Raw genomic sequence first — 16,755 nt, forward strand, 5'->3', positions numbered from 1 at the left:
CTGGAAGGACAGCTTTATTAGCCAAAAAAATTCTCTCAACGTTTTAGGGATATGGAAGAGTAAAGGAATTCAGATTTTTCGTTCTACTAAGAAACGTTGGTATACAAATCGCACTCCTTTCAACTGGGTCGCGTAAAAACTATTTTATGTAGATAGTGCTGTTCTTCAAATAACTCGTTGCATGTATATTTATCGTATTCTCACGTCACGGTTTGCTTTGAAAATTTTCGTGCTATCTTAAACTCGATTAGAACCAGTTGAACTCTCTTTGCATGTACAAGTGGATAAGTACATTACGCGCATAGCGATAAATTAGTCTGGAATCGAGACTCTTTCGTAAGCGTGCGTAACCAATTCAATTCTTGTCCTTTTTTTACCGCGTTAATAAGTGCAAAAAAAGAGACGCGTTTCAGACTGTGCAAGCGTGTCTCACGGTGCAAGGTAACAACAAATTTTGGGACGTGAATTACGAGAGAAGGAAAACGGGTTCCACCTTAGAATTTTATTTAAAAAGATTTGCAGAGATCGAGAGCGAATAACACATAAATTTCTAATGCTCCACTTTCGTACATTTCAATAATACCAGATATCCAAACAAACTTGATGTATCTTTTGACTAGTTTCCTCAAGGTAAATTCATTTCTTAAACAAACAACTCGCCAATGTTTTCGTCCATATTACTGGAGAGTCGAGTATTTTCGAAGCGCTCTTTCGAGCTTCGCACGATATTTGAATTGGCTGAATGAAAGAGTTTTTCACGCATGGAGGGACACGTGACGCGATGGCGTCTTGGCAAAATAGACGCCCTCTCGGTTTGACTCCGAAAATGGTCCGTCGCTCAGTAAAAATATCTCCAGGGTAGGGCAGGAAACATTGGCGCCTTTTTATTTTCTCTTGCGACGTGCCAAGAACCGAACAGTCACAATTACCAACGCGTCTCTCCCCCTCGTCTCTCGGGAGTCTCCGGAGTAGCAGTTCGGTGACGCGCGTGCACCGAATTCCTGCAACGCACGACTATTGACAACAGGTTCCTCGAAGATGCCATGTGCTCCCGGATCATTCGCATCCAGCTTGGAATAATATTTTTTCGCCACGCCCCTCGACAAACCATTTTCTCCCTTAAATCCTGACGATCCACAGGTTAATCCCTAACGAGTTATCTCCGCCTCACGTGCAAATAATTTCGACTAACGAGCTTGGTTTAAAGTAAGTTCATCCCTCGGCGAAGAGCCTAATTCGTTTTGTAATAATTCATTTTTTAGCCCGACGCGTTGTGCTTCTACAGAAAGAAAGCATTTATTCTCGTGCAAACTGGCCATCTGGTATATTGTTACTCGCTTGGAACCCCAACATATTTGTCCAAGAGTATATATATATATATATATATAAGTATAGCGGACAATGTACAGTGGGAGGGTCATCTGGAAGTTTATTCACTGTTTCTTGCGTCGGTTTTTCAAAAGAAGCAAAGACTGTGTCGAGAAAGTGGTATTTGGCCTACGTTGAAGAGTCAGTCTGCTGACCTGTTTGTACCGTGCATCCATTGAGAGCACACAAAAACGAAGGGGTCATTAGTAAACTCTCATTGGTTCGAGGACACGAGACCAAAGCACAGAGCCGAGACGAAACTTTCTCGACGAGAGATTAATGCATTTGTATTACTCGGCTGGTGCTAGAATCACCATAAACTCTAAACGCAACAGATTGCACGCGTCATAAAGATGATAGCGCTTAACATAAACATTTCCAAGAAAGCCTACAAAGAACGCCAAACGACAGCTATTATTTTTCCGAGCCACGCATTTTAAATATACCACTGCTGAATTTGCATAAACATAAATTGTTTATCGCAAACTTTTCCCAAAGAAAACTTACTTCCGCTGCTATATAGAGGCTAAAAATAACTAGTGCCGGGTACGATATTACTAATATTTTCTTCTCGAGTAAAATTGCCGCGAGTTCAAGTGTAAGTCATAAAAATTCTATTTTCATCGATGTGTCCACGCGAGGGATAATAAAAATAGCGTGCACGGTCCCTGTGTAACTTGGCTACTTTACTGCGTCGAGTTGTGTACCGCGGGAGGTGCATAACCGGCATATCCACAACTAACTGCTTAACGAGATCGATATTACAGCAGACAGCGTTGCGTACATTCGTCTTCGCGAACGCACACGTGCATGTGTGTACGAACGAGCGAGGGAAACGCGCTGCGTGGAGGAAGATTGGTACGCACACCAGCAAACACCACGTGCACGGATACACTTGCAAAGAAATTGGATAGCGACGTGGCGTCTATTCGCACGAACACGCATGTACACGATTCGCACACGAATCCCAGCCGCGCCTCCTCTGCATGCGTGATGGGAAAAGTACGAAATCACGTGCGCACGCGCGCCATTAGCCTTTCTATCCGTACGATCACGTGTCGACTCCTGCTAAACGCACTCACACTTCCAGCACACTCACGCCGCATAGGACTCGCAGCTAACAATTGTCTTCCAGAGGATATATTCCCCGTGCGAAGATTATACCGCAGCAACTGACTTTTATTCCTGATGAATTATATTTATTGCGAATAACATAGTGGTTTGGGTAAAAGAGAATCGTAAAGATAGGCGCTGTGTGTGCAAATTGTTAAAGCAAACACTGATAGGTACCGAGGGACTCTGCGTGCTTAGCGTATCGCGAGAGTTGATACGCATGAATACAGCCCAATGCGCGTTTGGTAAAGATGGGAGGGGGGAGACGTAAACACTGGTTGTTGCAGGGTGGCGCTGGCGACCCAGCGCAGCGCCACCAAGAGTTCCCGCGGAGAGGCGAAACTGTGGTCTAGGCAGGACTGGCGGGAGTTATCGGTCTCTCCGATTCCACTATTTCCACTCTCAGTGTTCAAACCCTCGTTGGTGTGCACTCGATGTGCGTGTGTCGAGCTATGCAATACAAATGCGTAGCTACGTATGCCAGCCGGCTGGGTTGGGCTCGTCGGACGGAAAGCATTCGTTTTATCTCATCGGGAGGGTCGAAAGATTGGCCAGGTAACGAAAACCCATGGACGACTGGACCGCAAAATCTCTCGCGTGATCGTCGTTCACGACTAGATAGCAGAAATAATCTCTCTCGGCTCTGTTGAAAATAAGTTTCTCCCACTGCTGAACAAGCTTCTCCATATCCCATTTGAAGCGATCTCTGATAGATCGAGAACCTAACCTATAGGACGCGGGATTAATTAACGATTCTGCTTGGACAGAGAAAGAACGCTGCTGTGGAGAGGTACGTTGGAAGATTGGTAGATATAGAAAGTGGCGTCTCGTTCTTGGACGAGGGAAAGTTCAAGTTTCAGCAGACGCGGAACGTCAGGTGCAATGGGTATCCATAATGCAGTAAGCAGCTTTTCGCTGATAGCGTACGCCTGTGACACCATCGTCCTCGCTTCTCACGAGTTTAATATGCAGACTGTGTGGTTTTCGCGAATAGCGCGTCACTTCCTCGATCGACGTAAAAATCGAGTTGCACGCTTAAAATGACAATAAAGCCTGACAAATGAAGGACGTTAGTAGCGATGCAGTCTCGATAGCTGGGCTCCAACGTTTTTCGTCTCGAAGAAAAGTAGCTATCGCAGCGAGGGACGGGGAGTCATCTATTTTGGGCGACGCTGCTGCAGCACCATCGCTTTGAGATTTGATATGCGAATCGCATAAGAGGCAAGGCCTCTAAACGGTCAGTTTTTGCAGGAGTGGAATGGATCTTACGCCTACTCCTGTCGGTCTAAGGCGTATAGCTCCAAGCCGAGTCTTATTTCAATGTATAATGGCCGATATTACGGTGCTATACGAGCTTGTTAAGTACAGCGCCGACTAGGAGAGCCTAACGCATGGCGCAGCTCAGCCTTCGATTCTCCTATCCACCAAAGCATTCCAGAGGTGGTGTAACTGTCTTTACTTGATCGCCTCTCACTGTGTTCTGACACGAACGTCGACGAGGAACGAACGACCAGGCCAGCGCGATAAAGAAAGCCTGCAATTCACTAGCTTAAACGCCACATCTCTCTCTCTTCTTCTATCCAATATACCTGCTCCTTTCTTTAACTCGCCGTTGGTTGGTACAGTGCTCGCGCTTTTACGAGTGAATTAACGACCCTGTGACGAACTCATTTTTTTTATTTCTGGTAACAGGTACGGCTGGAGCCGTTGAACTCTGTTTTGAAAAATGATCCAGATGATTTGACGCGTTGCGAAAGCAATGACAAATTGAGCAACTCGCATATTGCATCATACAACTTTATTACAACGAAACTCTGCAAATGGCAATTGCACCTGCGATTCAATTCAGCCAATCGCTGTTGAGCTCTTCTCACGTATGGGAAAGTCAACCAAAATGATTAAGTCGGGGTTCAAGGCTCAAGATGACTTTCAATGAAATTGATAAAACAGAGTAATAACATGGAATTGGTTTCTCAGTGTGAATTTTTTTATTGCTCCAATTTTTCAAAGAAAACGTTTATCGAGAAAGTATTACTGCCATTAATGCAGTAGAATTATATTCTTCAAAAAAACAGGCCTTGCCTGTAAGTACAGGACACAAGTACATAGAAATCATAACAGAAATATTATCCTAGCAAAAAATAGTATTATTAAATCAATTTCTTTACATATTACTATACTACTGTTGCAGTATAATTATATCATTTATACTTTAGGCGTAGTGGACATCGAGGAAACGACCTAAGATTTTTGTATTTACTAAAACTATACAATTATTAAGAACACTATTTATGTAATAATAATAAAAGTTTGTCAATGCTGAATTTATAAATGTGTATTTGCAAATACTTTATTTCAGAGATTTTTGTGTAGCATTTATTGATGACAACAAGTTTTAAGGCTCGTTCGTAGAAGTAGATACTTTGAGGCTATTACAAAAATATAGCTATGGCACTTTCTGATAGTACCATTACTTAATAAATAAATCGAGTCGTCTTGCCACTTCAATTACAAAATACTATAGCCTCTTACTTTATGTTGTGGTTAAATAACACAGGAATTAAACGGTAATAAGAACATAAAAAATAGCTACAAAGGTTTAGCACTAATAAAAAAATATTACTTACCTTTTGAATTTTAAAATAAGCTGTCGTAAGCCTTTTGCTAGGCGCAATTTTACGACAAGTCGCCAGCGGTATAGGGTTTAAAATTTAAACATTGAATTTACTCTTAGCAAAACAAGAGACTGTCATTAATTTTGAATACTATAGCAGTGTACCACACACACACACACACAAAAGAGCTTATCTTCTTTAAAAGGGGTACCTATATATACGTACTCCTTCCTGTTCAATTGACAAACAATAATTTCTAAAAATAAAAATTATACTTTGCTTTGACTAATCGAAGGAGCAAGGTTGCGTGCCGTGAATAATCTAAGACGCTGTTAATTAACGAATATGCGTACTATGAACTATCAATGTTGTTCCCTGTCGATACAAAAACATAGCAATTTATCTAATCATAAAACTTATTTGCCGGCTAAAGTTGCATTGTTTTTACGTTGATTAGTTTCTCTTCGGTCATGCGGAACAAAGTGCTTGCCTGGAAATCACTGGGCTACGAGCCTCCGAGACCTCGTAAACTTGTGCGCCTGGTTAAAAAAAATCGGAGGCTCGTTAGGATTCACACCAAAGAAGTGGAAGCAGTATATCGAGCCTGAGGAATGAGCGCAGAGAGCACGAGTTGCAACTCACAAGAGGAGAGATATTGGTTAGCGCGATATTGGAAGTCATGTCGAAGTGGCTAATTTAGAACTCAGAACGGTAGTACAGTTAGATCTTGTGTAACGGCGTGTTCCGGTTCGATAAAAGATCGCCCATGAGACTTTGTCCTTCCGCCGCCTCTTTGTTTATCTCAGGAATAGCGTTTCTACATCTGTTATAGGCCGCCGTAAGTATATCCACAAAGATCACGGTCCACTACACGCTATACATACATATATTCCAACGACCGACTGACTTGGTCGGTTGCCATTTCGCCATTTGGTCCCAGCGAGTAAACAAACTGCACCTGCTCGACTTCACTTGTACCATCATCGTGTAAATTCAAACTGTCCGCGCAAACAAATGCGTGCACCGCTCTCTTTAACGCCCTTCGATTCGCCGAATCTCAATCCTCCGATAATTTACACGATTCAATTATCAAATTCTACTGGACGTCTTATAATTCAAGGGTGGCAACGTTTCAGGTTCGTGAGAGAAATATTAAGTGTATTCATGCCACGTTATGTCGAACGTTCTCAAGCGATTGAAAAATCGTTACCGTCTTATTATAGAATTCCGATAAAAGCCTGCCATACAATACTCCAGTGCGTCTGACATTTTATCCTCCTGTGCCTCGCCAGAGTAACCTCAAGGATACTTTATAATACAATATATCGGTTCGACGCAACGAAAACTATGATTCTTAGTTTCGAAAAAAGTAAAAAGTACGTATTGCTACTCACTGTTGAAAACCAGTAACTTCCTTGTGGATCCGAGCCTCTTGATGGGTGATTTCACCCCGTCGATTTCCTCCTCGTCCATTTCAACTTCTCAAGATAATCTCTGGAAAAGTCGACGGATGATCCAGCAAATACCAGGGGGTGTTGATTATTTAGCACCCACACACGCACATACGAGCCTGCAGTAGTATCGTGCACAACACTTGTCACAGTTCAAAGCATTCTCGGGCACGAGGAGGCACGAGCACTGTGCTTCGTGACGGCGAAACCGGTTTATCGGTTGGCTTGGCGTTGGTATTTTTCAGCGATTCAAGTTAGTAGCGGGAGGTGCGAGTAATGCAGAGAGTGGGACGTGAATGTGGCTGCGGAATATGGATCTGTATTTGTATGCGTTACTACGCGCGTGTGTATCGGAGTCCACGCGGTGGAAACGACTGAAAAGCGAATGGAAGGAACTGGCGCGATTCTACTTGGTTTCGAACAGTTTTGAGAAGATCGTCGAGAGAAAGAATAAGTTACAAGAAGCACAGTTACGGTCGGCCACGGTGAACCTAGCAGCGACGTAGGTCGCCGTAGTAATGCCGGCTGGCTTGGCACTCTTGGCAGTTGGCGGCTATCCCGACTCTCGACGAGGCATGGCGAGGATATTCTTGGACGCCCGTATATTAATTCAACTTTAGGGGGCAGCCGTCCCCATCCCGTCCCGTCGTGCCTAGTCGGTTCGTTTGTCCGCCAGACCGCCACCGCTACGCAGCGTCAGCACAGTTGCTTAGCAACTGTTATTTCTGTTATTTCACCTCATGCTGGATCATCCTACATCCACCGCCATCTATCGGATTCATCTCGCTTCACTTTTTACACTACTACCTTTTTATACGCATGTGATATATTTTTTTTTATTTTATTTCACCATAGGCTCTTTTTTACTTCATTGAATTTTATACCTTATTTCCTTTGAATATTTTATAATAATACGTCTAATAAACGATAAATATAATCGGAAGCGCTAGTGTTGCTATCTTCACTGCATTCTTTTTTGCAAGGGTTTTTTTAAATAATTTTGTGATTGACAAGCTAGTTGGTATATTATCTTCTATTATACATTATTATTTTATGCAACTAGAATAAGTGGATAAAAGATGTCATGAAAGGTTTAGAAAAATATTTACTATACTGATTACTTTCTCCTCATTTATACATAATAGATTTTGTACGATTGGTATTATACATTCATTTTTCTCTTCTTAGGATGATTATTGATTTAGTGATATATCTGCTTCTTAGGTAATTTAAATTAATTAGCTTTTGTTACCTCATTCATGCAATTTTTACATCTACGGTTTTACACTTTCAAAAGGCATGAGTACTTTCGGCGGTAACTTCAGTAACAATATGGTTCATCTTCAATAACCAATCGGAATCGTTTGTCGTGCGCGTCTAAAGCTAAGTAGTGAAGCGCACGGCTAAGTATTTTGTAAATACGACGATATGTCTAACCTATAAGTTTTTTGTTAATACATTTTAATCCGTTTTATAGATACAAAATTGATCCAAGAACCTATTAAAAATGTTTGAGACACACAGTATTAATGCAGATCATAAGGATTTAATCCATGATATCGCATATGATTATTATGGGCAGCGAATGGCTACCTGCTCCAGTGATCAATTTGTGAAGGTATATCTGTAATTAAAATCATTCGATTTTCTACAAACTTAATTGCTTATATATTTATGGTACATAAATATCATAGGATAATCTTAGACTTGGTTTCTTTCATCTTACACAGTTAATGTCAGGTTTTATTTTCATTTAAGGTTTGGGATGAAGATGATCATGGAAATTGGAATCTTACTGCTTCTTGGAAAGCACACAGTGGTTCAGTCTGGAAAGTAACATGGGCTCATCCAGAGTTTAGTCAAGTTCTTGCTACTTGCTCATTTGACAGAACAGCTGCTGTTTGGGAAGAAATCGGTATTTTAATTATTCATAGGGGACTAATTCAGAGTATAACATTGTTTGAGTCTATAAACTGATATAAAAAATAATTTCAGTAGGAGAAGGAGAACGTGGAATGAGACATTGGGTTAAAAGAGCAAATTTAGTTGACTCTCGCTCACCTGTAACCGATGTCAAATTTGCACCAAAAACTTTAGGATTATTATTAGCTACATGCAGTGCAGATGGCGTTATTAGAATATACGAAGCCCCTGATGTTATGAATTTAAGCCAATGGACATTACAACATGACATTAGTTGTAAACTTCCATGTAGCTGCTTAACGTGGAATCCTTCTTTATCAAGGTTAGAGACCTACTGTAATGTAGAGAAGGATCAGATTGAGATATTTTGTTACATTGATTTAATTGTTATTTCAGATTGCATCCACCAATGATAGCAGTTGGTAGTGATGACTCAAATCCTTCCAGTGGAGGAAAAGTGTTTATTTATGAATATTCTGAAAGTAGTAGACGTTGGACAAAAACAGAAACTTTATCCAACATTGCGGATGCAGTTCATGATATTGCATTTGCACCAAATTTGGGTAGAAGTTATCATACTTTAGCAATAGCAACTAAGGATGTTAGAATAGTAACTTTAGAGCCAATGCCGTATGTATTTCGAAATATACTTGGTACCTTTAAATCAGTAACGAGGTCATTGATAGCTTCTGTTTCTATTTTTATAGGGATAATGCACAAAGTGGTTTATCCCGATTCAAAATATCTCAAGCAGCTCAGTTTGACGACCACATGTGCACTGTTTGGCGTGTATGTTGGAATATCATGGGAACCATCTTAGCAAGTTCCGGTGATGATGGATGTGTTAGATTATGGAAAGATAATTACATTAACGAATGGAAATGTGTAGCTGTACTTAAAGGAGATGGCTCCTCTGCTCAAAGTGCTGAAAGCCCTGTAGTAGCAACACCTCCGAGTCATTCTTTAGGAAATCAACAATCAGCATCTACAACCAGGTACTACAAATTGGGTTCCATCAGTCATCCAAATCAAGTACCTTGGCATTGAGAAAGAAATCATTTTCACTTTAGCTTAATTAACTGACACTCAGACAATATTAATGACATTATTTTGTAAAACATTCAGATATTAGATTAAAGAAACAAATATTTTGTATAATAAAGATTGTAATTGCTTATATAAATATCAGAATAATAGTAGGCAAGCTTCCATAATTTTATGTGTAAGCATGTTTTTATGAGATACTTTTCTTTTAAATATTAGTAGCAATGTATTATATCACAGCATAATTTTATTAACCCTTTGATTGATGTGGGCTACTGATTACTATAAACATTATAGCACCTCTACTGCACTATTTTTATTTTCTTCCTATAACGCAGCTTCATCTTGTACAAATTTGAATCATGATTTTCTTTATTGATGATTTTATAGTGACATTATTTATGTCATGGGTGTGAAATTGTAGAACTTAATCTTACGATTTTTACTAGAATCATATTATTCTTTGATTTGTAAGCAGCTTATTGATCTATTTTTCGTTTCTTGTACAAAAATGTTTATAGAATAAATATTATTTATACAATTATAATCAGTCTTTTATTTTTCCTATTTCCTTCGTAAGATTGCGATTTATTTATTGAACGAACGGATGCGTAACCTCCTATTAGCTTTGTACTTTTTGTAGTTGTAGTATAATGTACAGTAGGTGGTAAAATAATGTTCTCTCTTTCCAGGGTTCCTCCCAAGCTACATCAAATAGCTACAGTAACATCTGAAAAACCTACCGCTACTATTATGAGCATTAATAAATGGCAACCACCCGTGGTAAAAGGAAGATTTAGCAAATCTGTTTGGCTTGGAAATCCTAGCGAACCTACGCCTCCACCGCTTCCTACTTTAGAGCGTCCAAAGACAAAAAAATAATTCGCTATTTTCAATGAAATTAGCTTGTGATATATATAATTTACATTTACCGCAAATTACATTACGAAAAAAGAGAATCCAAGCTACACTGATAGCTTATTATTACAATTTTTACAATAAAAATCGCTGCGCTAGTGTAGGTCAGGTTTTAATGTAAAGTGTAAGGGAATATTTTTTATAAATAATCCATAATGATTTGATCAAAATAACACGAGAATGTATTAAATGTGATATAACTTCATTTATAATCTGGTAAAGATTTTATTTAAACTTTTTATGTAAATTATGTCGGCTAAATGTATACTTTATTGTACAGAATGGTCTGTATTACTTAAATGACTGTGGTAGTCTACGCAGGATTAATCAATTCCTTTTTAAATTTGTATATTGTATTTTTTAATTATTTTTTTAATGGGGTATGTGTATAATGTATTGCCTGCTTGCGAACTTAATAAAGGAAAAAAAGTCAAAGAATTAAAATCGTGCGGATTGGTTAAATTTTTATGAACCAGAACCATTAGTAGTTTTACAAGTTAACTCTTCATCAAGAAAAGTATTATATTTTGCGTTTACCAATTAATATATGTCAGGATTTTGCGTCAACCTCCATATCTAATTATTTTAAAACAAAAGAGTGTCTATAATTTATAATCTATTATAAGCCATTATAAAGTTTTATTTATAATTGAATAGGATTTTATGAAATATCAATGGAAGATTCAAGAGAGCCACTTCGAGAAAGTGTGTTAGATATGGTGCGCAAAAATCTGAGTATTGCCAATCGAGTAAGTTTATTTTTAATATAATGTAATATAATGCAAAAGGCAGGAGAAGTAAGCTTAGTTAAAATCAGTTGATTTTCAGTCGACGTACATCACACGTTTGATATACTTTGGTGACTACTATGGTACTGTTGAAAATATAAAACAGGTAAGATCATATGATATTCTTTTTATATTCATTAATATTTGTAGTTGATAAAAATAAAGTAATTGTATTTTTTTTCAGAAAATGAGTTCTATCATTGAAGAATTGAATTCAGATTACGCTGAAGCTAGTCTAACTGGTTTATTAGTTGTATATAGTAAATATTATATACATATACTGGAGGTATTTAAATCGATAATTTTAAAAATATTAAGAATCGTTCATTTTACAAAAATTCCATTTAATTGTTAAAATTAAATAGTCGGAGGAGGATATTATATTTAAGCATTTTAAGCTTCTATATCACGATAAAAACAAAAAACTCTTTGGCAGAGCTATAGCTTTATCAACATTTCATCACATCCGTCGAGTGAGTTTTTTTAAATTTTGTGTTTATTTATTATATTAAAAAGATAATCTTGTATAATTTCTATTTTAACTCTTATAGAGATTTTTCACTACCTGGTGTTCCCTATATACAACCCCACCAGTAATGTTATCTACTTTGCAAACCACAACTTTATCAGAAATTCAAAAACATGTGTCGAACTGCGTGATGAAAATTTACAGCTTATGCGTACACATAGCAGATATGGTAATAAAATTCTATAAAATATACAAACGGGCCTCTTAACACCGTAACGCTTATCCGAAGCTCTTCTTGAAACACGTTCCTTAGCCAGAATACATGATGAATATAAAGAACATTCCTAACGAAGTGCTGGTCAATTATTTACCGGAAGTCAGTCTTCTTCAATTCCTGCTAAATGCGTCCACCATGTCATACCTTAAAACTGTAGAGGAGTATATGCATTTTTGCATCGATATCCCAAGTCTGAACTTTTACAATGGTAAGAATAACACGTTTTTTAATGTATTACTAATTATAGGCAATAAATATCGTAGGATGTGATAATTATTAATTCTATATTATCAACAATACATATATATTTTTTCAACGCTGTTGCGTTACAAATGGATGGTGGTATATAGTAATGGATCTAAAGTCATTGAATAAAAACGATTATTTATTTTAGAATATATACAATATCAAAAAAAACATTTTATTTTATGAGAAGGGTACATGAAACTTGAGTTTTTGATAGTACTAAAACTAATAATACATATACAAAGTGAAATTTTTGTATCGTAAGTGGCCGGCCAATTCGGATCCATACGATTTGCAGGCAGTATAAGTCTGAATCGTTACGCCCACGCAATGCTATCCTAAAATGATTCTTTCCAGCTCTTGTCGCAAATTATACAGGAATTTCGTAACAACCTAAAACAATTGTAGCGTACTGCTGTGTCAGTTGATATAGTTTATCGGCTGCTATTTTTGCTGAAAGAATGTGATCTCTACTTTTCATAGATAGCTTTTTTAATATTCTGGTCTGTGCTTGAAAAAGCCCATGTTTTTTTCTGGTACTTTTCTACGACACGATAAAAGTTCAAACTATACACATCGGATACTGTACAAAGTACAAAATCATTTACAATCCAATGCACCACATTTTACACGCGAACAATCAGATTCCATATTTTTCTGTAAACTTCACCTTTAATATAGTATATATAATTCATTAATTAATATATATATATATTATATTTGTATATAATTATCTCCTTTCAATAAGCAATAAATATTGTAAATAAATATTAGATTAAAGAAATGACAAAACGAACGAAACGAGGGTTTTAAAGGAAAGATGCAATAACATTTGGCATTAAAGTTTGATTTTCGGGGGAAATGCTGGAATAATATTTTTTAAACAACTCTCCATGTCACGAACCAGCGAAGATCATGGTAGACAATAGTTATAATTATATGCACACAGACCACGTAACCTTTGCTTAATATAGAGGCCAAATTATTCTGTACTACATAGATGTTTAACACGATATAGTCGAAGAATATTCCTTCTTTCCATGTTTATGTACAATGAAAGAATTAACCGACGATTATAATTTTACAGATACCATTTGGCCACCACCCTGTAATTTTATCCCTTATAACGTGCTCACTAAATATGTCCATCAAACGCCCAGCCAATATACACTTATTGAACTACAAGAAAACTATTATGAACCCCTTCGACAAAAAGTATCTTCTACCCACCAGCACATAGCAAAGTATTTTCAATATTAAATCAAAACCAGCAATTATAGCCTTTTTTCTGATCGATGTTTATATCGAAGTTATACTACAAGAACTCCCTCGATTCTTCCTCGGAAGCAATCAGCAAAATTACTTTTGGTGCACGTGTTACGAAGATGAGAGTGTCAAACATTATTTTCGAGAAGGATCGAAATTGTTGATGGTTTTATTAAAGAAAATAGAAAAGTAGATTTTTCTTAGTTTGTTTAATTTTAAATGAACATGTACGTATAGTTTGTCACAGAATAAAAATATAAACAACATATCAAAGTCTTCTGGCAGTATTTAGGTATATGAACTTGACCGTCTCAGATTGTTTTTATTTAACCAGGCACTTGCTTAACTATTTGCCTTCACGTTAAAAAATTATTTTTCTGCAACGCGGAGCTTGCACGACGAACTTCAGAGGTCACGTAAGACGAAACAAACTGCAGCTGCAAGACCTATAAAAATCGTCTTGCAAACTCTACGTTACATGTAAATTATTTTTCGATTCAAAATAAACAATTAAGCAATCAGAGGCAAATAAAAATAATTGAGACGGTCCAGTATGTACAATATAATATCAAGTACATGTATGGAGATTGTGTCAAGATTCTTAAAGAATTTAGACGTTATGATAATAAAGAGCATTCGAAGCTCACTCTAAAGATCGTTATGTATCAACATCAATTCCATCAATGGCAATAATAACTAATGATTATAATTTTGCAAGGATTTCAGTGAGGCTACTAGATAATCAGTTACGAAACAAAAGTGTAAAGTGGTCGATTGTGTTGTGGAAACGAGATTGATCGCATCTTTGTGTTTGTGTACTGCCAGCAGCCGGATCGATATTAATTTATGTGTTTTATACAGCTAGCATAGTATCTCATAAGCTGCTCTCGCGCACCTACGAGAAGGACATATCTCATTAGCACACGGCCCTCCACTAGCCGTGCGAAGGATATGATGGATTTTTATTTATCGTTATAACGACTCGCAAGCTATAATACAAGATCTCCGAAGGAGGACGCCTCTTCAACAAGATTCTTAAGCAGAAACGGGCAGAATTAAGACTATTATCGTAATAATATACCACGACGAGTCGTAATGTCAAATCGGCGCCCCTATATAATTATTCTAGGATAAAGATTTTAAAATAACGCTCGCGTGTGTATTCCGCGCGGTTATTCGAAGAAACTTTGCCTTTATACATCATAGAAATACGCAGTGTTACAAGGAAATGGAACATAAGGCAAACCGAAAACAGCGAACAACAGCGTTTTCCACTATAAATTGGGAAAATTCGCGAATCTCGTTCTCGTGACGGGAAAACTAAACGATATGTTTCGATCCCTCTTTCCATGCACTCGTACGACGCGCTTCTTTCGGTTCATATTGCTCTGGCTTAGCTCGATTTTCATACATACACATATACATATTTATAAGTAATACTTACATCGACTAGATGAATTATACAGTGACGTATTTATGATATAATATTGGGATAAAATTTATACTAACGATCCGTATAAAATATCTTCCATTTCTTGTCTGCAATTATTTACAGTTAATTAATGCTTTCATGTATATATATATATATATATATATATATATATATATATATATCATTTATTTTTTTGCACACTGATTACGAGATGCGACTTTTCGCCTGCGCACCGTAATTGCAGCTTCGAAGCTTCTTCAATATAAAAAGGGCACTTGATTCAATGAATATAAGAGACGATGCCGTTAAATTTAAGAAAATTGCATGGAAAACAAGAGAATCGAAAGATTTTCCAAGCTCCCCTACTAAACGCACAAGACGCACATCACGCAGGAGATTTGCTGTAGGAAAAGGCGCGGAAATCGATTGGTAGCTCTGAAATTCGTAAGCTATATATATAATAATATTAGCACGACACAACACAACACAACACAACACATTTTCAGCGATATTTGCGACTAGCCAGTTTGGTCTCTCGATGAAGCGGACTTTGGAATATATACGTGTAATCGAAGGTATTTTCGATGATGCGCCGATGGACCGTTCGCTCTTCGGCTCGAGTTAGTTGCTTAATCCCGTAAAAAGGAAGTATATGTATGTACACGTGCAAGAGTGAAACGCGCGAAAACTCGAATGGAAGACTCGAGCTTCCTATATATATATATATATATATAGTCTTTCGGTTGGTTCAGTGACTCGGCGAAAGGAAGAGTAAGTATATCGATGAAAAACCGGACGAATCCGTTGAAAGATTGCAAGTTTTTACAGGTCAGTGGTTTCTGCGAAGTCGCTTCTCCGCTGACTGCATCGTCACACGGAGCTCTCCCTCTTGCTTATCACGATTGGTGTGCTTATCGTGCCGTCTTTTTGCGATTGGACGCAGCACTGGCCAGGAATCCTCACATCCACGTCCTTTGCCAACATCGTCCCACCCGGGCAAGCCCTGCTGACCACTCCAAGTCCCGTATAAAGCACCGGAGGAGCTGGAGGACTCATCGTCAACGTCATCGACTGGATGCTATTGCTCGGCCAATGCTGCCTTGGCAAAGTGCACATGCCCGACTCGTAAACATCCCCGACCATCGGCTGCATCTGCAATTTCATTCAATTATATATAGATATTCTAGATTCTCTCTTTTCCTCCTCCTCCCCCCACCCCACCCCTCCTCCCAATCATATAATAACTTTCATCTCATCCCGTCAAGTAAAGCACTGATCGATGCGGAGGAACCTTCCTACTCTCGGCCATGGAAAAATACAGTTCCTCTCTGCTCCTCCTCTCGCGCAAATTTGCCAAATTGCTCGAGGGAAAAGGATTTTCTAAGGAATTATAATTAATGAGCGTAAGAGAATCGCTTGGTTCGAATCCGAGATGAATTGTGCAAGTGATTTTAACTTTTGCAAAGGGATCGAATGTCGTGAGAGAGAGAGAGAGAGAGAGAAGGAGAGGGAGAGTGGGAGGGGTTGAAAAAGTTTCAACTGGGTACAGTTACATGATATTATAGTTAAGTGGTACTTTCGAGAGGAGAAAAAGCCGAGATACTACTTACGGTTTTGTGCTTGGTCGATATATTCGAGAGCTCCCGTAACGGCATTCCATTTCGAATGGTGCAGTAGCCAACATAGCTGTTGTGGTTGTGACCACCAACCGGAGTACCCGAAGGATGCTGAGTACTCGATGTCAACAAGCTTCTCGAAGGAGAAGTTTCGATAGTCGACACCAGACGTCGTTTTCTCAAATATTCCGACGGCTCGTCGCCTGCGATCCAATTAATTACACAACAC

At 38.2% G+C, this 16,755-nt stretch overlaps 3 protein-coding genes across 7 annotated transcripts in view; 1 reads left to right on the top strand and 2 right to left on the bottom strand.

Moving 5' to 3' along the window:
* LOC136780191 (SLIT-ROBO Rho GTPase-activating protein 1-like) overlaps window positions 1–7,389 on the bottom strand; it is a 51,410-nt gene extending 44,021 nt beyond the window's left edge. The window contains exon 1 of the mRNA XM_066738388.1: window positions 6,491–7,389. Within this exon, the coding sequence (XP_066594485.1) occupies window positions 6,491–6,569 (79 nt within the window). The 5' untranslated portion in view covers window positions 6,570–7,389. The remainder of the gene's footprint in view (window positions 1–6,490) is intronic.
* The window catches only part of Nup44A (nuclear pore complex protein Nup44A), a 35,805-nt gene extending 24,972 nt beyond the window's left edge, over window positions 1–10,833 (top strand). For 2 of the 3 annotated variants that reach the window (XM_066738485.1, XM_066738493.1), the window contains exons 2-7: window positions 8,025–8,165; window positions 8,306–8,462; window positions 8,543–8,792; window positions 8,867–9,100; window positions 9,178–9,465; window positions 10,207–10,833. In XM_066738485.1, coding sequence (XP_066594582.1) covers window positions 8,055–8,165; window positions 8,306–8,462; window positions 8,543–8,792; window positions 8,867–9,100; window positions 9,178–9,465; window positions 10,207–10,396 — 1,230 coding nt within the window. In that variant the 5' untranslated portion in view covers window positions 8,025–8,054 and the 3' untranslated portion in view covers window positions 10,397–10,833. Of the gene's footprint in view, window positions 1–7,939; window positions 7,962–8,024; window positions 8,166–8,305; window positions 8,463–8,542; window positions 8,793–8,866; window positions 9,101–9,177; window positions 9,466–10,206 lie in introns of those variants that run through there. The other variant, XM_066738476.1, reaches the window with a different exon arrangement.
* A 1,576-nt stretch (window positions 10,834–12,409) lies between these two features.
* The window catches only part of LOC136779244 (neural cell adhesion molecule 2-like), a 172,183-nt gene continuing 167,837 nt past the window's right edge, over window positions 12,410–16,755 (bottom strand). For all 3 annotated transcript variants that reach the window (XM_066736747.1, XM_066736756.1, XM_066736740.1), the window contains 2 exons: window positions 16,521–16,729; window positions 12,410–16,062 (listed from right to left, as the gene is read on the bottom strand). In XM_066736747.1, the coding sequence (XP_066592844.1) occupies window positions 15,781–16,062; window positions 16,521–16,729 (491 nt within the window). In that variant the 3' untranslated portion in view covers window positions 12,410–15,780. The remainder of the gene's footprint in view (window positions 16,063–16,520; window positions 16,730–16,755) is intronic.

This window comes from Prorops nasuta, unplaced genomic scaffold (assembly GCF_024137725.1).
Source record: "Prorops nasuta isolate Cenicafe-Biocafe unplaced genomic scaffold, Cenicafe_Pnas_1.2 PNAS00002, whole genome shotgun sequence".
NCBI classification, from domain to species: domain Eukaryota; kingdom Metazoa; phylum Arthropoda; class Insecta; order Hymenoptera; family Bethylidae; genus Prorops; species Prorops nasuta.